Source organism: Watersipora subatra, chromosome 1, assembly GCF_963576615.1.
Source record: "Watersipora subatra chromosome 1, tzWatSuba1.1, whole genome shotgun sequence".
Classification (NCBI taxonomy): Eukaryota; Metazoa; Bryozoa; class Gymnolaemata; order Cheilostomatida; family Watersiporidae; genus Watersipora; species Watersipora subatra.
The window spans coordinates 60,056,698-60,083,151 of record NC_088708.1 but is presented as its reverse complement, the minus strand read 5'-3'; the positions used below and the strand labels follow the sequence as shown (position 1 = coordinate 60,083,151).

Genomic DNA, 26,454 nt, shown 5'->3' with positions numbered 1-26,454 from the left:
TTATTTGTCACAAAATTACATATAGTTTCACCATGTAGAGATGATTAACTCAATGAAATTATTCTGTACCAATTATCAAAATACAAAATAATTGATTAACAACAGTGAAACCATCAAATTGTAAACATATTTAAAACAAAAGCATAGTGTATATGCTTAGATCATTAACTTGAAAATTACAGCATTGGTCTCACTAAATAGTCCTGAGTGGATTGCCTCGACAAAGCATTCGAGGCTGCTACAGCTGACAGGTTTTATAATAGTAAAGATGATAAAATCATTTTTGTTTGAATATTCTCTCTATTTTGAATGCTAAGCATTGCAAAAGAATTTCGTAACCATTACAGTTTAGTAGAGTAATTATAATCACAAGACACGTAGACAGCAATCGTGTAGATATTTTATCACTAAGGATGGATTGAAGCAACTGTTTTGCAATCACTAAAATTGTGAATCACTAGAATATCTACTACAAGATAAACAAACCGTTGTATCAAAATCAGCATCCATATTTCTTGTACCAACTCGTTCCTTCACAGGAAGTGTTTGGCTGCTAAAAATTCATGATAAACCACCAGCTGACTCAATGAGAGCGGTTAAGTAGGATATGATTCTATAGAATGCGACAATGTGGTTGATGTTTTGCCTGCACTGTAATGTAAAAAACAACTGGTTATTAATACAATTTGTGTCGCAATTGTAAATGCTGTCACAAACAATCTAAAAATCAATTTTTTCTCACAAACAAATGGAATTTTAGCAACTGAAGTTTCTACTCATCCACTTATCTTCATTACATTTCTTATGACACATGTTGCTTCCAAGACCAATAATAGAGGTGAGGACACCATAAAATGGCAAGATAAATTGTTGTGCTCTAATAATGCATGTTTAATAAACATAACCTTGGTGTTTACAAAACATCAAGGTTACCATCAAGCCTATCACCTAGAGATTGGAACAACATTTTGAGTGAGTGAGCAGTACATTTTCGTAAAATGGTTGTTCGCTATTTTGCAAGTAAAGTCGATCCAAACTAGATGACGACACATTGTGAATATCCAATTAAGAGCGAAAATGCAAAACTTGCAATCTGTTTTTTCAATGTATAACAGAAGAAACTATATTGAGCTAATAATTATTAAATGACATCTCAGTTCTGCAGGCTTACAAGTCTCACAGCCTATCACAGTCTAGCTCACAAGTCTCACAGCCTATCACAGTCTAGCTTACAAGTCTCACAGCCTATCACAGTCTAGCTTACAAGTCTCACAGCCTATCACAGTCTAGCTTACAAGTCTCACAGCCTATCACAGTTTAGTCCCGCCTATTCCCACATTTTAGCAAAAAAATAATTGTGAAATCAGTGAATTAGTCATTGTACATGCAATTGATTGTTTTACAGAGTATCCAAAAGCACATACTTTTATTTTAGAGTAAATTTTCAAATCTACATCAGAGTTTTTCAATTACACACATTAATCAGTGAATGCATTTGCAGCAAGAACTGTCTTTTGTTCATAGGCAGTGATCTCAACCAACCTACTCCATGTCATAATTCGACATCCTAACAGGCAAATAGCTTTATTCTACTCCGCTTCATAGAGACTGCAAACCCAGCACAAGAAAAGCACAAATCCAAAGATAGGAATGATTTATTCTATAACAAAGACAGGCTTTGCACCAATTAGGATAATACAATTGTATATTTAATTACACTGATAATTCTGGCACCCAATACTGGTCTCGCCTGATCATTTAGTGCTACAAATTTGGTGACATTTTAAAACGACTGGCGAATGCAAACTGTTACAACCGGAGAGGAGCAGTTGCCTTGCCTCAACAGAGCATGTACTTTGCGTTACGAAGGATAGAAGTTAGGCATAATACTGGAGATTCGCTTTCTTCTTTGCCTGCACTTCGAGGATGGCGTCCATATAGTCCTCATGCTGCAGCTCAGTTGCTCCTCTTCGTAAAGCAATCATCCCCTGCAAAGACAAGCAACAATGTGTTGACCAGATTACACCAGTTCTGAGCGGTTACAGAGCCCCACCCGAACATTGCTAGTGAGATCCGTATACACGATTTATTTTTTAGTAAGAAATACTATTGCAGCATGCTGCGTTGGTACTGCTATCTACCCACATCTGTTATAAAACTTAGCGCTGTCACTCTGCAGTTCGCTGCCACCCTGGCTAGTCTGTCATCCAAGGTCAAATTGCATCATTTTTAAGATGAGCGAGTGACAGTTGGTTGACAACGCGTTCAATTTTGGCCCGCAAGTTATTTGTTATATAGCGTGATTTGTTAAATAATAAAAATAGCTAAAAATACATTTTATATAATAAGAATTCTATATAAAAACAATTTTTCACACCTAAAATCTATTTTACCAAATACGACGGATGCAGCTGACTAGCAGATTGCGTGGCAAGAATAACAAATCAGGGCTATCTAAGACAACCGGTTATCAAGAGTTGGCACGGCACGCAGGTGCTACTATCACTGCTGATACTAGACTGCTATCTGTAGTGGCGAGTGTCATAACACTCCTATGCATGCCTTTGGCACAGGCTTGCACAAGATTTCTTGAAAAACATACTTAAGGCCTTCCTGATGGACTTTATACCAGTCGGTACATCTTGTGACAAGCGGTATACCTGGGCATTCTAATCGCTTTCCTACTTCCACAGCAACCATTAGCTTATTTATATTCACTTCAGAATACTTTCCAACAATAAAATTTCAAACATAAAACTTAGCTCTCTCTAACTAATGAAATAATTATATGCGTAAAAATTTAAATCACCTTCCAAGGTTGTAGAACATAACCAATGTAATACACTACTCACCTAAATATCGGAACAACATTTTTACCAAATCCATTTTAAAACTATTATTGAGAGTTGATATTTTCAACTTTGTAGCCAATTACTGTCGGCTGATAAAAAGAGAGTATGTACCAGAACTATAAGGAGGTCGAGTAGGCAGGGTGTGATCATGGCCATGATGGATGAGCCAATCTATATCATTGAAAAATAAACTCTCCGACATGAACTCTCATATGAAATATGGATACGTATAGGCAACATTACAAAGCATAATGAAGACTAGTCAAACAAAGGTTCTATTTAATTTATCTCATTTGAGAAGTTGGCTAAACAATAATGAATAATCATTAGAAGACTTTTTATCATAACTCATACTGCATAAGGTTTAACTTGATGAGATTAAAATGTGAGCCAACATGGCTATCACATTCAGTTCACACAATATTACTATCTATCTAATGAGTTACATGTATTCAACTTATAAAATGACTAGTCATTGCCTTTTACTTGTATATAATAATAATCACTGTGGCTCCATTCTTCACAACTGTAGTAGGATTGGTTATTCTTGAAGAAATTTTAGGCTGGATTTTACATAATCAGAGAAAAGTCAGCTTTCCATAAAGTCAGAGAAAATCATAGGCAACAACATCCCATAAACCCGAGTAAGATGTTGCACAAAAACAAAAGAGGGTTTAAGAACTACTCAACTGCCTAAAGGTTTGAACATAGTTTTTATTCGATTACTGTTATTAACCACCATCCGTTTACAATGTCACAGACTCCTTTGAGGTTTGAGTTCAATGTTTAGTAGGAATCAGAACTCTAGTTTTACACAGCCAGATATGAACAGCCATAGCAAAAAGTTCTTTACGTTAACTTTTAATACAAACCAAATAGCGCTCACAGAAGTTGCAATCCCGAAGATTACCATTTTTATTTGTTAAAGATTCCTTTGTAGGATCTTCAAAAACCAACCCAGCATAAAAAGAAATATTCTAAGGATAAAACCTTAGCAGTTTTGTACATTTCCACGAACTGAAGTGCTACCAGAGAGACTATGTTTTGTGCATGGAAACACAGTGATTATCCAACTCGTATCACGCATTTAATTTATTGCTGTGTAATAAAATTCTCAGGCTAGGCTGGCCTTCATAAAAAAACAGAACTTACAGCTTCAACACAGACGGCTTTGCACTGAGCACCATTGAAGTCATCTGTACAGCGTGCTAACTCTTCATAGTTAACATCAGCACTGTAAATATATACTTAACACTGAAACATGCCTTAACATCAACATGTTAACATGCAACAATTAGAGGATAACTACCTAGTGTGTATATCTGCTAAAATTATACAACAGAAAATAATAAACAAATGCATTCTTATATATCTAACAATGAATATGCCCAATGCATATATAGCATATATACATATGCTTGTTAACATATAACTAATAGATAATCACTGGTCAATGAGTATACATGTTAACATATACCTGAGAGATAATCACTAACCATTGAATAAACATGTTAACATATACCTGAGAGATAATCACTACCCAATGAATATACGTGTTAACATATACCTGAGAGATAACCACTGCCCAATGAATACACATGTTAACATATACCTGAGAGATAATCACTGACCAATGAATACACATGTTAACATATACCTAATAGATAACCACTGCCCAATGAATACACATGTTAACATATACCTGAGAGATAATCACTGGCCAATGAATACACATGTTAACATATACCTAATAGATAATCACTGACCAATGAATACACATGTTAACATATACCTGAGAGATAATCACTACCCAATGAATATATGTGTTAACATATACCTGAGAGATAATCACTACTCAATGAATTAGCAAAAGATAAGATACATGCATAGCTGTACCTGACATTCATTTTCCTAGAGTGAATCTGCATAATCCGTGCTCGTGCCTCCTCGTTTGGTGCAGGAAACTCAATTTTACGATCAAGTCGACCAGAGCGAAGCAAGGCTGGATCGAGGATATCTACTCTGTTAGTCGCAGCTATCACCTGAATGCATAAGAATAAACTGGTATAGACTTTCGTACTTTCACTCCATATTGGTACATAAGACAAGGAAAGATGAGTATTGAGAGGGAGAGAAGGTAACAGATAGATGAAATAGTAGAAATTAGTCTACTTATGTGGGGTATGATAGCGCTGCCAAATAAATATCCTACATAAATCAAGAGTAGGTTTTCACAGGAACAAGATCTCAGCAACTTTCTATAAAAAGCAACCTTTGCATCAATCCATATATGATTCAATGTATAAGTATAACAGCATACATGTATATGGTATATACGTTGCAACATATAGATGTATCAAGGTACATATATCTATACATATAAATCATAGTGCACATTTGTATCAACGTATATATGTACCAATGCATAAATGTATGAATGTATATATGTACCAATGCATAAATGTATGAATGTATATATGTACCAATGCATAAATGTATGAATGTATATATGAAAGTATATACTATGTAATAAACGTACATATGTATTATCTATCTACATTAATCTCAGTGCTTGTCTGTCATCCGTGTCTCCAGTTATTATAGTGTTAAAGTTTTAGCTACGATAAATCCCCTTCCCAGAGTATTTGATCTCGGAACCTCCCAGTCCGCAGACAGGTGATCCAGCCTACTAGACAACGTGTTCAACTGACTCTAGCTATTAATAATTGTGCACATATTCGTTACATCAGTTAAAATAGGCACACTTGAAGTGTTGGGAAAAATGCGTTTGATCATAACACGTACCATTTATTAAGCTGGCTTCTAACACGGCTCTCACCATAGAGGTTTAGACTAACTTAAATTACTAGCTTACCAGGTGTTATAATGTGGGGTTAACACTAGGGGTTTATTGTATGAATGTTGACAAATATAATTCAAGACGACTGCTTAGCTAGGCTGCTTGATCAGTACTGATGTCTCATAAAAATCACACCAAGACCACCCATAAATCTGCTGCAAGGTAATACATACTGAGTGCACATATAACACGCTCCTTTTTGGTAGGACAGTGAAACAAAACTTAAAATGTCAGTGAATACAAAAGTGTAAAATTAGTTAAGTCTAGCTTAAGTTACTAGATTAAGTTACTAGCTTACCAGGTAAGTTACTCAAATTCATTGAATAATTATTTTATTAGCTGTGCAATGCCGGCATTCACTTAGTCAATGTATATACCGTAAAACCTCTAATTGAACGCCATCTTTAGTTGAACGCCATTTCCATTTGAACACCACTGTGACAATCTTTGATCTTAACGAACAAATGATATCAATAGATCAGTAAAAACGTGTCCACAAAATCGTATTAATGAATCGTTTACAACAATAACAATCAATTCTCTTGTTGTCTAACTCCAAAACTTTTCGTTTTTTTTATTAAAACTTTGAAAGCAACACCATAAAAATAATTAATAACAGTCTCAGGCTAATAGTAGTTCCTTATTTAACTTGATACTTCGAAGCACATGTATATAAAAACGGTTTACATTTGCGATGGTACAAAGGTCACGTTTAGCGAGCAAAACTCTTTCACGTTGCATTTGTGCAAAATGCAACGTGAAAAAGTTTTGCTCTGCCAAAAATTGTTTGGACACTATTATCGGCTAGTTATGCAGTGCAAAAGAATAGATGAGGTCAGAAGATAATGTGGAAGGTATTGGACAACCAGAAGGTGTTCGTTCCTTCGAAAGCAACAATCAGAACACGGCTATCCAAAACAACGATGCAAACATTTTTGTTTTAAAAACATTAATTTAATAACAATTTAATATAAGTATGGTTCATATACTGATTGTTCTTTGACTTCTTATATAACTTATAAATTTGCAGATTTATAATATATTATTTAATAGCATCCTTGCGGCTTTCTTAACACGGCTTACAATAGATCGATGCCCGTAACTCCACTTCTATTGCACATAAAAAGCCAGTTCTGGCTGCAAACTGTAGCAAACATATCAAGATGTGCATTGAGCTTTTGTGCAACATTATTAAATATACATATAAAATAAAAATATGTCTTCAAATTTAAAATGAACTAAAAAATTGAAAGCGATAACAATTTGCAAAGCAATGCACAGGCTATAATATCATCACAGGTTAATTGCGAGCAATAGATATTTACTGATAAAGATATTTCTCGGTTTATCAATGCATATTTATTAACAGATTAATCAGATGTTTCTCGGTTTATCAATGCATATTTATTAACAGATTAATCAGATGTTTTTCAGCTTTTCAATGCATATTTATTTGGAGATCCATGACAAGTTGGAGGTAAGTTAGCAGATTTATTGCACCTAAAATAACCATATTTTTAGTTAATATCACTCTACCAGAAAAAGAGGGCATAATATAAGAGACATTCGTTTTTTCTGTAAAAAGGCTAAATTTATCTTCCCGAAATTCTGACGAGCCATTTGAAAAATACAACGCCAGCCTCCATTTGAACACCACTTCCAATTGACCACCATTATAGGGTAGGGTTGAAAAATAAAGCGCCAAGGGGTTCAGCTAAAAGTTTTACGGTATGTTTGTATACATTATATATACATACATAAATACATGCATGTATGTATGCTGATGCATTTTATCACAATGTATGGCACCATATGAGTAGACCTGACACAAACCTACAGTTGATCACATGAGGGAACTATTAGTACTAATAGTACTATTAGTAACAACTAGCAGACCTGTTATTGATGACTAAGCATGCTGGTCATAACAGATCCAACATTATTTTTTATTTACCAAGAACACTGGCTACTTTTAAGTAAATAAAAATAGCCAGTGTTCTAAGTAAATAAAATTAGCCAGAGGATTAAGTAAATAAAAATAGCCGGTGTTCTTGGTAAATAAAAATAGCCAGATTTTCTAAATAAATAAAACTCTGGCTATTTTTATTTATTTAGAACACTGGCTATTTTTATTTACTTAGAACACTGGCTATTTTTATTTACTAAGAACACTGGCTATTTTTATTTACTTAAAACTGGCTACTTTTATTTAATTAGAACACCGGCTACTTTTATTTACTAAAAACACTGGCTATTTTTATTTACCAAGAACACTGGCTATTTTAATATACCAAGAATTATTTTATATACTAAAAAAATTGTTTGGACGCTGATATCGACTAGCTTAGCAGTGCAGAAGGAGAGTTGAGGTCAGAAGACATTGTGGAAGGTATTGAACAGCTAGAAGAAATTCGTTCCATCTAAAGCAACAATCAGAATGCAACCGGCTGAACAAACGATGCAAATATTTTTTGTTTCAAAAATGTTAATTTTTGTTTCCGCATGTATTATAAGTGTGATTAGTTTATGTCACTTGTTCTTGAATATAGTGTATATTTGCAGCATTGATAAATTGTTATTATACAATAATCTATATTATCTATAATATCTTCTATTGCACATAAAACGTCAGTTTTGGCTGCAAACTGTAGCAACCATATTAATGAGTGCAACGAGTTTTTATGCAACATTGTTAAATATAGTTTAAATAAAAATATGCCTTCAAACTAGAAAATAAAAAATTGAAAGCTCCAACAAATTGCAAAGCAGGGCACAGGCTATAACATCATCGCAGGTGATATCATCTGGTAGATAGCAACTTGTAGAGATATTTCTTGGCTTCCCAATGCATAGTTAATTAGAGATTTTTGAGAGGTAAATTAACAGATTTATTGCATCCAAAAGAGTTTATGTTGCACCGCCCGGAAAAGAGTGCAAAATATAGGCGATATTCGCTTCACCCGTCAAAGGGTTAAATTTAGCTTCTCAAAATTCTGACAAGCTATTTAAAAATACAATGCCAGCCTCTATTTGGACGGCACCTCTATTTGACCGCCACTATTATAGGGAAAGGGTTGAAAAATAGAATGACATGGCTGTCAAATAGATGTTGTACAGTATATTAAAACTTAATAAACGCTACCAAAGTAGCTACTAAGGAAAGATATTTCATAAATTGACAGGCTTAACTTGACTATAGAAGTGAAAGCAAACCAAAAAATCTGCCGGCACCATGCATCGAAAATAGCCAATTATTCATAGTCTGGAATCATTACAACAAATTTGTGTCAATCTGAGATTTCCAAATATAGAAATGCCAAATGCCTCAATATCTACATTAAATATGATAAAACGATACAGCCGCGAGCACAATTCTAGCAACATCAAAGGCTACATTTGATTATAGCATAACCAGATGCCCAGCCTGATCAGTTTGGAGTCCAGCAGGATAATGGAAAAGACAGTCAGTGAGTAATGTGAGAGAAAAAGGGGAAAGGGACAGGAAGGTATAGCGCAAGGCGAGACCAGGCAGCGTAACACAGGAGCTGGGAGATAAGTAAGGGGCACTCCAGCTGTAGAACAAACCCAAAAAAATCTGAGAGTCAACAAACAAATCTCTCCAGCACACTTTGATAGCGCCATGAAGATAACCCAGCTTCATCACATAAACAATTTCTATTTTAACATATTTATACTCGTATTGCTGAGATGAATGGCGAATGAAGTTTATCAACATTCTCTTGACATAAATCAGCTAATAAGGATAAGTTGCTCATTTCGATTCAGTGTAATACGATACTACGGAGACTGAGGGCTTCTAACAAACAGCTAGTGTTTGTCAATATGTTTTGATGGATCGAGAGTTCACACTCTTATTCATGAACTGCACACGCTTACAGTGCTACAAACTCTCACGCACAACACAATACACAACATGAATAACCTTGTACAAATATAAATTAAAACGAATTAAAATTAAATTCATAGTTCGTTCAAGGTCAAATAATTCTGCTCAAGTTGCAGTTGGGGTTTGAGTCATATTTCTCCACAATGATTATAAATCAAAGTCACAGGCGGTTTCATTGCACTTTCGTGGTTTCTGTTTCTATTTCTATTAGTCTGCGGGCAACAGCTAGGCAGCTGAAGCAAATTTACTATGAGCGAATAGTTCACCTAAACAGCAACCTGCCCACGGAATCCACGTTTACAAAAGACCCTAGCAGCGCAGCCATACAGCTCCATAAGATAATTATAAGTTGAACCGAAGGCTTAAGGTATCTGCGAGCTGAAGAAAGGTAATAAAAGATACCTTAATATCAGCGGAAGGATGGAAACCGTCGAGCTGATTTAGCAACTCCAACATTGTCCTTTGCACCTCTCTGTCTCCGGCTTTCTCGCTATCAAACCTCTTAGTTCCTATCAACGAGAAAGAGAGGAGATAAGAGAATATTAAAGGTGAGATAAGCTAAGCTGCATTAGAGCAACTCCGGTTGTTGCTCCACCGAATGGTGCATCAAAGAATGTGGAGGGTTGTTGCTGCAGACAGCTACATCTGATCCAACACTCATGTGAATTCTTTTAGCAATCCAAGTTGCATAGTTTAAAAGGAAAACAAGTTAACTTTCTCTTAGTTGTTCATGGTTGGATATCCTGTTTGGTTGCAACAGCATATGATTCTGATTTCATGTTTAGTGGCTAAAATAAACAATGAAAAGTCCAAGGCTCATTTTGCTATGCCACGGATACAGATACCACTAAAACATGAAAAAACATTTAATAGAACACTGAAGCACAACATAAACTGATGGTGTGAAACATTGACTAAACATGAAATAAAAACTGAACAAAAAAACTTGGGCAGCACATAGCTAAAATAGTGTTTTATATTTAGTGTACACTGTAATAATAATAATATATACTGAACTTTCTAAAATTAATTTTATTATCGCGTTCAAAGTTGTAATAGTATAGGTATCTGCGCCCTAGTTCCAAAACATTTCTAAACATGCTACATTATAGACTGTAATGCGTCCTGGAGGATTTTACTATACTAATAAGGTTCTAAATAATACAGTAGTGCATGCCAAATAAAGAAGGTGATCTAGAGGGAATGTCAAGTCTACATTGATTGCTATACTTGATTTACAGATGAAGAATCTCTTATTGGTTCTGTTGGCTCGTATTCAGGTAAAACAATCATTTAACACTAAGTTGTTAAGCAGTTTTTTATGTAGAATCACTATTGTTTGCAACTGGCTAACTGCATACCTGGCATGCATACATTTTTCAGTTATCCTATGGAATAATGTCAAGGCAAATAAAGGACTACTTTCACACGCATGCACCTTCTAATAATATTACTCTTTCAAAGTGTTTGCAGACTTATAAAAACTAAGGTATTTTATAGATATGTAGACAGAGTTTGTTGTTCAAGGTCAAATCTCGCACCAGTTTCAGTAAACATTATTAGTGACCGTGTGAATGTACCGCTAACATACTCTGCACATATTGTGAGTAAATGATTTTTACTTCAGAAATAGATCATGATTGTTTGAAGCATTTGAAAGTTGACTTGCAACAAAATTCATATTACAGTTATTTGGTATCAAAAGATTCACCATGTCTTACTCTGCTGTGTTGTACGTGCAAAATATGTGGAAATGTGATTATAAGCTCTTAAAAGCTCAAAAACGAACAGTTAATAACAGCCATCACGAAAACGTCGTAGATTGGAATCTCTTTGCAAACGGCTCAAATGGGATGTAGCTGAACAAGATGGCTTCTGTTTACACTTTCATGTAATCTCAATCGTCGAAATATTTTCACAAATATACTCCATGCATTTAATAAAACTATGTCTATTGTCCTTCCATGTCTATTTCATCATTAATGTAATGATGTCACTTTGAGCACTGATATTTCAAAACCTACTGTAAAAACTTGTTTAATTTTTTAAATTTTTTAATCTTAGCTCGAAGGAGTGCGTGTCATCCTCTGATAAACATGAGCAGCCAGTTGGTCACTTGTGATAGTCGAAAAATGCTGCAGAACCTGTTCGCGCCATTTGGCTGAAACATGGGTCACATGATCAGATTACAACTAGATGATTAGACAAAGCTGAAACAAAACTGTAAAGTAGCAAGCATCTATATTTGATACGGGCTTTCCGGTAAAAATCGAAGTATTTGTCATAAACTAGTGCTACAAAACGTTTTATATTGAGCCTTTTATTGGCCTTTAATTTCATGTGATAACATCACGTGTCAAAACAATAACCAAAATGTTTGAGTATGTAATCGAAATAAAGAGACTCCAAACTACGGCATTTTCGTGATGGCTGCGATTAACGGTTCGTTTTAGAGCTTTTAAGAGCTTGTAACCACATTTCGGCATATTCTGCACCTACAATCCAGCAGAGTGAAACATGGTGAACCTTTTGATGCCAAATAACTGTAATGTGAATTTTGTTGCACGTAAATCTTTAAGAACTCGACCGAGCATTTTGTAAACATAACATGCGATTTTTTACAGGCCATCTAATGACCCATAGAAACAGTAGTTGTTTTTCGAGCTGCGGCCAAATACATGCATACCCTCGAACCAATTACAAGAAAACTGCCGCTTCAAATGACAAGACATTTAATGATTCTACATAAGAATTTGCTTAACAACATGGCGTGAACATATTTTTTCCCCTGAACACAGCCTTTAATATATACTGTTCCGTTATTTACGATCTTACATGCAGCAAGGTAGAAGTCTGTAACAGGGTTGAACAAGAACAGCGACAAAAGCTATAAATCCATAACTTTTCACACGATACAACCAACACTCACCTATGGCATCAAGTTCATCTATAAATATAATTGCTGGTTTTTTCTCCTTGGCAAGAGAAAAGGCATCCCTGACTAACTTAGCCCCGTCTCCAATGAACATTTGCACGAGTTGCGGGCCGGCAAGCTTGAGAAAGGTAGATTTAGTCTGAGCAGCACAGGCTCTGGCTAGCAAAGTTTTGCCCGTGCCTGGAGGGCCGTAGAGTAGCACACCTGTAGAACAAAACAACTTCTTACTGAAATGAACCGGCCAGCATTGAGAGCGCTACATAATAACAATAATAATGGGCCGATTAGAGGAAGATCACCAGTTTGTACCAAGGCAAATGAAGCTGATAAGACAACTAAGGTAAGAATGTTTAAAAATAGTTAATCATAATAAAGTATTCAATTTGAAGAGATCTGTTTCATTATAGCTAATAGAATCTACTCTAACTTGACTTTTAGTAAATTTTATGATTTAACAGAGTTATTAACAATTTAGCTTTTTCAATACCAAAATTGAAATTCATATCAATAACAGATTACAGGCTGAATGATGGCAGCGGGTAGGAGGAATCTATAAACACCCCAACATTACAGCTGAATAAAAAAATAAACAACCCTTATAAAACCAGCTTAACCTCACGCTCTGTCTATTTGTACACTAACATACATCACAATCAAAGGCCATGGCTCTTGTCAATACCAATAATCTGAGGTACAACACATAACCCAATATAAGCAATGGGGAGACAACGACTGATCTTTTGAACTGTTTTAGGTTGAAGTTATGAATATAACAACCAGTACATATATTTGAACATCTTCGAGTTGCAACTTGGTAAATCTCTGAATTGTGACAGATTAGGGCAGCTAAGCGAGAGGATTTACTTACCATAATAGCAATGATAGTTATAGAAATGCAAACATTCACAAGAGTAGTTGTGTAATGATACTGACACAACAAGCAAATTTGGCCGAAACCTTTGCAAGCCGTAATACAAGTGTTGCATTGTTACCTATCTAGATGGTTACTAATCTCGAGAACAGCAATGCATTTTTCTTAAATGTTGACAAAATATGTAGTGAAGGCAAAGGAGGATGGGTAGGTTAGAATTGCACTGGTCTGCAGCAAACCTTTTGAGTAATGACTCCTGCATTGATGGTTAAAATATGCTTTTCATGATCTTTGTTACCCTTACAAACAACAGAACACCATTACCAAGACTATTTAGATTAGCCATTACTGACTCATTAGCCTATCAATATTAATATTATCAATATTAATATTATCAATATTAATTAGCCTATCAATATTAATATTATCAATATTAATTAATCTATCAATATTAATATTATCAATATTAATTAACCTATCAATATTAATATTATCAATATTAATTAGCCTATCAATATTAAAGGTTGACTTGCAACAAAGTTCACATTACGGTTATTTGGTATCATAAGATTCACCATGTCTTACTCTGTTGTGTTGTAGGTGCCAAATATGTGGAAATGTGATTACAAGCTCTTAAAAGCTAAAAAACGAACAGTTAATCGCAGCCACACGAGACTGCCGTAGTTTGGATTCGCTTTCCAAAACGGATCAAATGGGACGTAGTAGTTACAGGATGGTTTCTGTTTACACTTTCATGCAACCTCATTCATCGAAATATTTTCACAAATATACTTCACGCATTCAATAAAACCATGTCTATTGTTCTTACGCGTCTGTTTTATCATCATTGTAATGCTGTCACTTTTAGCACTGATATCTTATAACTTACCGTAAAAAATCGTTAAACTTTTTAACCTTAGCTCGAAGGAGTACATATCATTGTCTGATAATCATGACGAGCCTGTTGGTCACCTGTGATAATCGAAAAGTGCTGCAAAAATTATTTGCGAAGTATTGGGTCACGTGATCAGATTACGACGTGACGATTGAATAATGCCGAAACAAAACTGTAAAGTAGCGAGCATCTATATTTGATACAGGGTCTTCGGTAAAACCCGAAGTGTTTGTCATAAATTAGTGCTACGATAAGTTTTATATTGAGCCTTTTATTGGCCTTTCAATGCACATGAGAACATAACGTGACAAAACAATAGCCAAATGTAATGACTACGTCAGAGAAATAAACAGATTACAAACTACGGCGGCTTTTCGTTTTTGAGCTTTTAAGAGCTTGTAATCACATTTCCACATATTTTGCACCTACAACACAACAGAGTAAGACATGGTGAATCTTTTGATACCAAATAACTGTAATGTGAATTTTGTTGCAAGTCAACCTTTAAAAATTCTGGAAGAGAAACATAAAGAATGACAACTCACCAAAGCCTTTAAAACATGAGGAGGCCTAGATATATCTACCTCAATGCATACATGCACACTTTTTGTTTTTCTGCCTCAGTGACATAGCAAATACAAAGGCAAATTAAAATACTATGTGATTGGCAGTTACTCTTACGTGGGAGTTTTCTGGTCTCTTAATTTTTATGGGGGATTACACCAATAATTATTTGCAAAAATGGCACAAAATTTGAAGAACCCAATCAACATCAGTTGCAAATGTTTCATGAGTAGTTTGTTACAGTAAGCAAGAGCACAGGTAGTCAGCAAAAATCCAACTCAAATGAGAAAAGTAAATTCAAATTTAAAAACCCTCTATTAAATAAAAAAGTTCTGCATAGTGTACAGAACAGGCCACCACGAGCAGAAAGTATTAAGTTGCACAACAATCTTACTTGATGAGTTAAGAGAGAACAAGTGGGACAGTTGCTGTGTTGCCTCGGAGAAATAATGAAAACGCCCACAATACCTGTGGACAGGGATGTTTGATATAGTGGGGTAGCGCTTGTTGGTGGAAATAAGATTTGTTATGACACAGAAGAGTGAAAGAGGAAGCCTATGTTACAACTCTAACTATAATTCTAACAGCTTAGTACATCAATGAAACATCTATTTTTATACAATACAACGATGAACATTTGCTAATACAAGTTTGCTTAGTAAACTAGTAAAAGTGCAACATAATATGATTCCATTATGAACATCTTGGAGTCCTAATTGCTTTTTTCAAAATCAGAATTTTTTTTCAAAATCCAAGTTTTTTGATGTTTATAAGTTTTTTGCTCATTTTGCTCATGTAAACTGTCCATGTATTGCATTGCATGCACATCGGAATGCTGGTGAACCCATTTTTCAGTATTGGTGACTTACACGCTTCAATTTGATAAATTCTTATACTTACTGCATTCAACAGTCATATAAAATTTTGACATGCAAACTACGTGTAAGTTAATGGAGAAGAGCTATTAGCAGTTTCACACAAAATAGGAATGAGAACCAAAGATGTAAGAGGCGCTATCAAACATTTAAGCACATTCTTCCCTGGTGTGATCATGCAAAATATAAATACCAGCTAGCCAGCTTTTACAGTACCAGCCAGTTTCTTATTTTTGAATAAAAAACCAAAGGTAGAGAATACTCTTTCAATGCAACAAAATTGCAACAAAATTCACATTACAGTTATTTGGTATCATAAGATTCACCATGTCTTACTCTCCTGTGTTGTAGGTGCAAAATATGTGGAAATGTGATTACAAGCTCTTTAAAGCTAAAAGAACGAAAAGTTAATCGCAGCCATCAATCACGAGAATGCAGTAGATTGGAATCCCTTATTTTGATGATGTACTCAAATATTGAGATTATTTTTTTGACACATGATGTTATCACGTGAAATGAAAGGCCAGTAAAAGGCTCAATACAAAACGTATCGTAGCACTAGTTTATGACAAACACTTCGGGTTCTACCGGAAAGCCCGTATCAAATATAGATGCTCGCTACTTTACAGTTTCCTTTCAGCCTGGTCTAATCATCTAGTCGTAATCTGATCATGTGACCCAATACTTCCTGCCAAATGACGCGAACAATTTCTTCAGCATTTTCGACTATGACAGGTGACCAATTGGCTCTTCATGTTTATCAGCGGATGATATGCACTCCTTCGAGTTAAAGTTAAAAAATTAAACAAATTCTTACGGTAGGTTTTGAGATATCAGTGCTAAAAGTGACAGCATTACAATGATGATGAAATAGACATGTAAGGACAATAGACATGGTTTTATTGAATGCGTGAAGTATATTTGTGAAAATATTTTGACGAATGAGGTTGCATGAAAGTGTAAACAGAAGCCATCGTGTTCAGCTACGTCCCATTTGGGCCATTTTAAAAAGGGATTCTAACCAACGACGTTTTCATGAAGATTGACTAACTGATTAACTGTTCGTTTTTGAGCTTTTAAGAGCTTGTAATCACATTTCCACATATTTTGAACCTACAACACAACAGAGTAAGACATGGTAAATCCTTTGATACCAAATAACCGTAATGTGAATTTTGTTGCGAGTCAACTTTTAAAGTTGACTAAATAAACTCATAGGTCCTAACTTCAGAGTTCCTTTGTAGCATTGTACTACACATGCAGTCAATTACCTCCATCACACTTGCTAATTCATGGCAGATGAGTGTTTACAGATTTGTTATACACACATCGAAACAAGATCGTTTGTCAAGAAACAATGCTTTTTGTAACATTAAAAAAATTGTGATTTTTTCTGATTTAAATCTTTTAACATTTACTTGCCACCCCTGATCGAAATGGAATATAAACAATAATTAACGCCCCAACTTCATAGAACATGCCATTTTGTCATAACAAAAGCGGAGACACTAAAGAAAAATTTAATGCTGACCTGAGCAAGTCTCACCCGGAGTTATCTTATCTCCAAAGCGTTTGTAATTTAGAGAACAATGGTTGGTTATCAGCGAGTTGTAACAATGACAAGCCTTGATTGAGCTAGGAGATACGCGAGGACCTCACCCTTAGGAGGCTGGATTCCCAGTGTTTCAAATTTGTCTTTATGTGTGACGGGCAATACCACAGCCTCAATCAGTTCCTGGATTTGTTTATCAAGTCCTCCTATGTCACTGTATTGCTCAGTTGGCCTTTCGTCTACTTCCATCGCTTTCACTCTTGAGTCAAACCTGTGTCAAAACATGCAAATATCACTAAGCAACGAGAAGTTACTTCTTTGTATGCTGTTCGATACCCGGATAGTAAGCACAGTAAACACTGGTTAATAGCAGCCACACAATGGAGAAAAAGTGAAAGCCGAACAGCTCATAAGGATGAAAAATGCCTTTATCTTGAAGCCTTGGTGTGAGACGCAAGGACGCCTTTCATATATAACAGTCAAACCTCAACTTACAATCATCTAAACAGAAATAGTTTCACTATACAGGGGATATTCTGAGAAAATATTTGATTTTACATCTGAAGTATATCCACATGCGATGTTTATAACTCATCAAAAAATTGCAATCATTTAAATTAATTCTTCTGTAATTAGTTGGGTTCTATGACGCTTGAACAGTATTCAAAGGTTTTCCATACCTTTCTTTTTAGAATTCAAACTCTGGATTCTTAGAGGATTAATGCGAGTAGTAGAAGTATTATGTTTTTCATAGAGATAAAGCAAGAAATCGTAGAGAATATGAAAAAATGTCTTTGATCAAGTGGTTACAACAAACTAAACCATCTAGTGAATATCGAGAAGATTAAAATGATCTGATAGAAGAAAAACCTGTAGTCCCTGAGAGTGGACGAGATGAATGGGACAACTAAAATCAGAATACAACAAATATCCAAAATAAAAATATTCAAAACATAAATAAGCAAAACTAATTTAGAGTTCATATAAGTGAAGTTAGGCTAGCTTCAAATCTCGATAACCCTCTCTACCTCCGCCCCTATATAAACTGAATCTCGATAACCCTCTCTACCTCCGCCCCTATATAAACTGAATCTCGATAACCCTCTCTACCTCCGCCCCTATATAAACTGAATCTCGATAACCCTCTCTACCTCCGCCCCTATATAAACTGAATTAGTTTAAACATTGCTTGGTCTAAGTTATATAAGTTACACCCCATGTCTCTGACACCTGCTCTACCTATTAACCTACATATCACCAAGTCTACTCTTTTTCTGTTGTGTCACAATGATTATTATTTATCACTAGTACCCTGGCAGTTTGGTGTGCAGTAAGAGAACTATATACACAATACTAGTACCCTGGCAGTTTGGTATGCAGTACGAGAACTATACATACAATACTAGTACCCTGGCAGTTTGGTGTGCAGTAAGAGAACTATATACACAATACTAGTACCCTGGCAGTTTGGTATGCAGTACGAGAACTATACATACAATACTAGTACCCTGGCAGTTTGGTGTGCAGTAAGAGAACTATACATATAATACTAGTATCTTGGTAGTTTGGTGTGCAGTAAGAGAACTATATACACAATACTAGTACCCTGGCAGTTTGGTGTGCAGTAAGAGAACTATACATACAATACTAGTAACCTGGCAGTTTGGTGTGCAGTAAGAGAACTATACATACAATACTAGTAACCTGGCAGTTTGGTGTGCAGTAAGAGAACTATATACACAATACTAGTATCCTGGCAGTTTGGTGTGCAGTAAGAGAACTATACATATAATACTAGTACCCTGGCAGTTTGGTGTGCAGTAAGAGAACTATACATACAATACTAGTAACCTGGCAGTTTGGTGTGCAGTAAGAGAACTATACATACAATACTAGTACCCTGGCAGTTTGGTGTGCAGTAAGAGAACTATACATACAAATATTCTGATGCAAACAATATATAAATTTACGTAATTCAAACTTTGCTTAGTCAAAGTTAGAAAATTTACACTGTATATCTCCATCACAACCTCCACCTCCAACTTACACATCATCAAGTCTACTCATCCTATGTTGTGGCACTATAATAACTAGACAATGAAAAGCTAGGTTTCTAAATTGATAACACTTTGTTAATTTAGTCAATTTAGTTTTTTACATCATTTTATCAAATACATTTGATTTAATGCTATATGGAATTCGGGGTTGGAAAAAACCACGGTTTTTATGAAAAAACCAGGTTTTTTGGGTTTAAACCGGTTTTTATGGTTTAAACCGGTTTTTATGGTATTTATAATTTTACCAAGGTTTTTACAATTTTAAGTCTAATTAACATCACTTACTATAGCTGCATGATTGAGTATTGAACATACATATGTGGAATCATCTGTTAAAGATGATACTGTGGGAGTTGTTATGGGGAAAAAGAGAGAAAACATGAAAATTTCAGAATAAGTCTTAAATCAATCATGATCGATGAAATACAGAGCAGAAATCTTATCACATAGAGTGAATATTTTACATACAGCTCTATGTATAAGTTGGAACTGTAATCCCAGTGATTAGTCGTGTGGTAGTGTAGAGCAGAGCATAATGCAGATGCATTGCTAGTGTTTGGAGCTGTGGCAGATGACTCAACTTCTATCATTTGAATATTAGCATCACTGTCTAAATTCGTGTTTTCAGCTTGACATTTTGCTACGTGAGCTTTAAGCCTATCTGCGTGACCTTGCGTTACGACAGCACACCTATTACGTTTTGCCTTAAAACCTTTGCCTTTCAAAACTTTTCAAAACACAACAAACTTAATAAACTGAATTGTAACAATCCAACTACTTTGGCTTGTGCCCAATAAATAAAATATTAGTTTGCAAACTTGAAGCTTTTGCCCAAAAGGATTTTATTGTTTTAATTTCTAATTATAAGTAATCCTTTCTCACTGGCCAGACTTGAGAAAGTATTTATTCATTATTAGAGACGACGATTGGATTAGTATATTTCACATGGTTTTCATATTTCATCGGTAAAGAGATCATCATATCACTTGATAAAACCAATTGAAAATGAAATTCACTAATTCATTGTTGTGCTAGGATTTCAAGTAGTTTCAACTTGAACTTTGCCATCAATTTACTGCTGTGTCCTTAATAAACTTCCACAGCTGATAATTACATATAATTGTATTTCTACCGCACATGAACCACTAGGAGCTTAAAATATTATGTTTTTCACAAAAAATAATGAAAAACCATAAAAATCAGTTTTTTCGGGCTGGTTTAAACCACTCAGTGTAAACCGAGCCAACCCTGGTGGAATTACCTGAAGTATTTATAATTGGTTTTTGGGATATCTAGTGAATTGATCAAAATAACATGTTTTTTATAATATTTGTTCAAACATGCGACAGTTTTGACATGCTCTCCCAATGAATAAACATTGAGAGTCGAGGTTTAACAATATATAAAAGGTAGTGACAATAAATTGGACTATATTGTACCAAGTGGAAAAAGCCGGGGTTATCTTAGCCGGTAATCCTGGTGAGACGTGACAGATGAGATAGTGACAGCAACGGGTGAGATAGCAGCAGGTGTTTGCTCAATGGAGTACAACATGATAAAGCTATCTGTTTACACTGCCTAAGAGAAATCAGATAGAATCTGTTGCGCTCCTTGTTTACCCTTCAAATCAGAGACTGATATGAGTATTTACCAGTTACAGATAGTCATGTTTGAACGAGGGAAAGGAAATCTCACTACACACACATATTGTTGCATAACACGCGCTCATATAGACTGCTACATACAGCAAACTATGCTTCGAGATACAACACCGCATCCACCTAGCTTGGGGGCTTGGGGTCAACCTTAGGACAGCGATATGCAAGGCAGCCAATGTATGTGCAGGATTGAACCTGATGAACCATAAAAGGCGCAGGAAGAACATACGTGATAACAGGAAAGAAGCAATCAAATGTATAAAACTCAATGGAAATGATCTAATGAATTGAAATGAAACAATGAGATGTTGTGCATTTCACTATTCAAACACAATTGTTTCTGTATTTGTATGCATCTATTACTACTATACTAAATAATCAAACAATTTGTCTTTGGTATTTTCAAAGCAATGTACTCATTCACGCACCAACACATCTATCGAAAAAGGATAATAATGCTGATTTTGGATTAAGCTTGTGATTTATTGGAATTGACAAAAGGCAATGGGCTTTGGATAAGACATGATGCAGAACAAAACAAATTGGAATAAATACAGATGCGTGTTAAAGAGATTGAGAGACTACATAGTGAAAAACACTAGAGCCAAGATGAGAATAGAGACTTACACAGAAGAGATATAGAAAGAAAAACAAACAGCTGACTTCAATGGAGAAGACAGAAAATAGGAAAAACCTCAGCCTGGTTCAAACTAGTCCATGTGCATACACCAAACTGACAAAGAAATTGTCGTGACATGTGAGCGTAGCCAAAAATGATGCTAAATGCAAGCGGGAATGTTTTAACGTTTTTACACCTTTCTGCAGTGTTTGACCAGTATGTGTACCAAGACAATGTGAGACGACGTCTCCGTAAATCATGTCTTGATGCATTTGTTACGTTCAACACATTTTAAAATGGTTAAAAGCAGTTACTAATATTATACAATTCAATTTTGTTCGTTACATACTCTGCCAGCACTCAACAGATTATAGAAAACAGTTTAAAGGAAGAATATTATCAGTAAAGAAGCAGACCTTACAAATTAATATTCATTTAGATGTCACAAGTATACATGAAAAAGTATCCCAATGTAAGCTTTTATCACAATCTACATTATATTGACTAATACCATGCAATTGTCTATTGTGGCTTAAAACCTCTACTGACTCAGTCTCACTGTCTATGCAATGCAAATGATTGGACAATAATTATTAATAACTAAAAACCAGTTGGTAAGACGACCTTCACCTACGCGAACACTGCACAAAACCTGTTTTATAGGTGGTGTATAGGTTAATTCCTCGACTACATGATAAAAAAAAACCTGTATGCGTGCATGTGAACATAACTCTCTGAAAGCTTCAACAGTAAGAAATTTGCAGAGGAGACTCGAGTGGTTCTGAAAGACAGAAAGGAAATAATACTGGTTAATATGGAGAAGAGAGAGGAAAATACACATTTTGTGGGAAAGAGATAGGAGAATAGAAAAAAAGATATGGGAAAACAGCAAGAAAGAAATAAGAAAATATAAAAAAGAGACGGGAGAACAGAAAGCAGAAAGACAGAGATGGGAGAACAGAAAGCAGAAAGACAGAGATGGGAGAACAGAAAGAAAGAAACGGGAGAACAGAAAGCAGAAAGACAGAGATGGGAGAACAGAAAGAAAGAAATGGGAGAACAGAAAGAAAGAGACGGGAGAACAGAAAGCAGAAAGACAGAGATGGGAGAACAGAAAGACAGAGATGGGAAAATAGAAAGAAAGAAATGGGAGAACAGAAAGAAAGAGAACAAAAAAGAGCTGGAAGAACAAACAGGGGATAAGACAAACTCATATAAAAGATAAAAAGAGAATGGATAGTAATACATACTCATGTGGAAGCTCTTCAAGAATAAGATATGAATCCTTGTTCACTCCAACAAGGTCTCCTGGTGTGAGCTTTTCTGGGTCAACTAAACCGATAACAGGCAGGAAATATGTCTGCAATTAAAGTATCCCGTTTTTATTATGTTTAGTTGTCCGGCAAGCCTTGTAAATAACGAGTAAACAACTCTCATCGACGCTTGAGTGAAAATAATGGTCGAAGGTTAAAATTCAATCTGTAACGAGTATGAATAAATTACAATTTACATTACATCTTAATTCAGCCCTTTATTCAATAAATGAGGGACATTTAGAGTTCGATAAACATTAATGTGATGGCCCGGCAGTGGTACAATCAATGCTAAATTGTACTGCATGGAATCCTGAAAAAACCTTCGTATACTATCTACTACCTACTATGCTACCTGCTAGACTACCTGCTGAACTACCTACTACACTACCTTCTACACTACCTGCTGGACTACCTGCTACACTATCCGCTACACAAGCTGCTGCACTTATCTACTCACTTCATCTACTTCCTTCGTTATAATAAAAATTTTACTGGGATGATATCGCGAAAAAATTGAAACGACTCTTTTGTTGGTATGTTATGGATGATTGTGATGCAGATAAAGAACTACCTATATGATACTAACCATAATTTTGCAGATTATTTCAAGTCATAAAATGATGATGAACGTGTGTTCGATGGATATGATGCTACTGTAAAGATTTTTATAAGTTTTTAAAATTACGAATTATTTTGGTTTAGCCCGAAGAACTGTGGAACACATTTTCTTCCTGTTTGGTGACATTTGCTGTGTGTTGCTGGATGGTTTTATCAGTGTTTTACCAAATATCATTAGACTGTGAGCAGACTTGTATATATTTAATAAAAGCTTCAAAACTTGCTATTGTTGGACAAATTGTCCAGGGATACTGACACACATTAATAAAGACGGCCAGGGTGCAAAAGGTTAATTATATGAAATTGCGATATCTAAGTCTTTTGAAGGCAGTTACTATTGAAGGAAAACTACAACACCTTAACTCAAATGTAGAGCATATTAACTAACAATCTATTCGCATACGTGAAGCACAATTTTATGTAAACTGTCTTCTGTAGGCAGTGCTAAAAGAGAGGACACAACTCTCCATTGATGATATAATTTGTTTTGGAACTCGTAAATGACAACTGTATTTTGCAAGAAAATGGGTGAGCATATATCATGCTGCTCATAATAAAGCCATACCTGTCGGGTGGATGTTTTTATGACTGCGCATTTGCCTTTCCTTTGTGAGTCAAGATCAACATTAGCCCCTTCTTCCGCATCATCCTGCGGATCAACGTCTAGAAGCTGCGTAGAAGTAAAATTTACCATAATATTATGAATGGCATCAATATAAACTCGCTTCTGACCTTTTAGAGAAATACTGCATATATTTGCATGCACACACATACACACATGTACACATATATACATACATGCATATGCGCATTACGCACGCACACTGACACATACACATGTGTACAGTATATACACGTGCATATGAGTGTTTGCAAATTAAAGGGTTGGTAAGCACCAAACCATTAGCATTGGAAGTATTGAAAGTTAAGTAAATGCTTCATCATTACAATAAGATAGACAAAGTACAATTGGTTGAAATCATCATGAATAACAAATAATTTGTAATATTGGACACTTACCTCTACAACATTAGAAACTAGATACGGTAGCGTCTTGTTCACTTTTATTTTTTCTGTGTTCTCCTTTATTTTTTCTTTTTGTGTTTGAAGCTCATTGGAGATTCGCATTATCTCAGATTTCATGATCTAAAAGCGACGTTAATGTACATGTAGGTCTAAAATGATGCTGACATATCTTACGTATAATGACAGCAACCTGAAGATATAAAGGTTCTTGTGAAAGATCCCCTATCTATATAAATCTCAGTGTTTGTCTGTCAATAAAAAGCAATTAAAATCTAGGAACAAAAATCTGCTTTGTACTAGAATTGAACTAGGAACCACCAGTTCTGCGAACAAGCGAGCTAACCACTACACTGTCCTAACTGTACTATGGAATAATTGTGCACATACTTATGCAGCACTACGAAAATACTATCAGTTACTGCTAGTACCCGTGAACATCATGACCGCGTGGGATATCATGACGTGTGGGACATCGTGCCGTGTAATGTAACGATTATAAAAGCTTTGCTTATGAGAGCTGTGCTTGTAATTATATGCAATTATAAGCACAGCTCTTATTATAGTAAATATTTAAACTAATTTAAGTTACTAGCTCAAGTCACTCAAATTCATTGGATAAAGAAACTTAGCTAATTATGGCAACTGCATTATCTGCCACTGTTTATAAGCTGTTTTTATTACCAGGGCAAGGCGCGACATTCATCTAGTTGCAGTATCAAACTAAGATAGTTTTCAAAATGATCAAACAAAAGACGAACAGCTTGCAGCACATAAACAACTTTTGAGCACGTTATTATACCTGACAATAAATTCAACCGTTGCTCATTGCATTTATGAAATCTCAAATTGATGCATGAGTCTAGTGAAATACATAGATCAATACACCTCAATAGACGACAACAAAGTTGAAACAATTTTGGTAAGTTAAACCTTCAGATGCAAACATGACACACAAATGATGCACAGGAGCAGATGTCAACTACTAAACAATTGCTTAGGTTGTGTGATCATAAGCTAAGCTAATGCTGTATGTATGAAATGTAAATTAATAAGCAAATGATACGCCTCCATTAGAAAACAACTTCAATAACTGATTTGTGTTTGTCAATAGAATTATCAAGTGTTTCCTCATCTGCTTCCAATAGTTCTTGATACCAACGTCATTTATTAGACGATTCGAAAACTCTCATAAGCAAAAGGTCCTTCCTTTTACCTTAATCTCATTGTCCAATAATCTTCCTCTGCTCACAATTTCTTCCGTTGACATACGTATAACTTCTTCTCCCAATGATTCCTGTTAAAAATATGATCTCGAGCAACTGTGCTTTAGAAAGACATTTTTCTGAAACCAGGTAGTATAAGATTTACGCAACATATGCTCTATAAATTATATTAATATTCACACTGTAAGAAATCATACAGTGTATCAATCCAAAATTCAATTTTTCCCACATACTTCGTAATGAATGAATCGGTGTTTTTGAATGAATGGAAATGGAAAAAGCGCTTTAAAGCAAGTTTTGTATGACAATAATCCATAATTAAACACGAGACAAAACACATTGCGTTCTTTTAGCATAGGGCTAAATCAATCATCGGTATATAGCAACATATATCAAGAGATTAAAATAAAAAATTCAAACGTACCTCCCCATCATCCCAAATAGCTTGATCCTCTAATGTAGCAGCCATATTTGTTTCTCTAAAAACGTCATCGAAGTTGGGACGAAAACAAGAAAAGTAAACTGATGGAGTCACTACAATAACTCAATACCTGAGTAAGCTAGGAATATATGGAGTCTGAACTAGTTCTCGAATTGGTTTTACCAAGCGCAGAACGAAGGCTACA

At 35.2% G+C, this 26,454-nt stretch overlaps 1 protein-coding gene across 1 annotated transcript; it reads right to left on the bottom strand.

The window, feature by feature from the left end:
- Positions 1 to 1,637: 1,637 nt before the first annotated feature.
- Positions 1,638 to 26,344, bottom strand: LOC137385693 (26S proteasome regulatory subunit 6A-B). The gene is made up of 11 exons (XM_068072220.1): positions 26,253 to 26,344; positions 25,819 to 25,899; positions 24,600 to 24,725; positions 24,145 to 24,249; positions 22,896 to 23,005; positions 17,419 to 17,582; positions 12,549 to 12,758; positions 10,022 to 10,128; positions 4,749 to 4,894; positions 4,005 to 4,086; positions 1,638 to 1,988 (listed from the first exon to the last, which is right to left on the bottom strand). The coding sequence occupies exons 1-11, from the start codon at positions 26,295 to 26,297 to the stop codon at positions 1,878 to 1,880; spliced, it is 1,287 nt and encodes a 428-aa protein (XP_067928321.1). The 5' UTR covers positions 26,298 to 26,344; the 3' UTR covers positions 1,638 to 1,877.
- Positions 26,345 to 26,454: the final 110 nt, after the last annotated feature.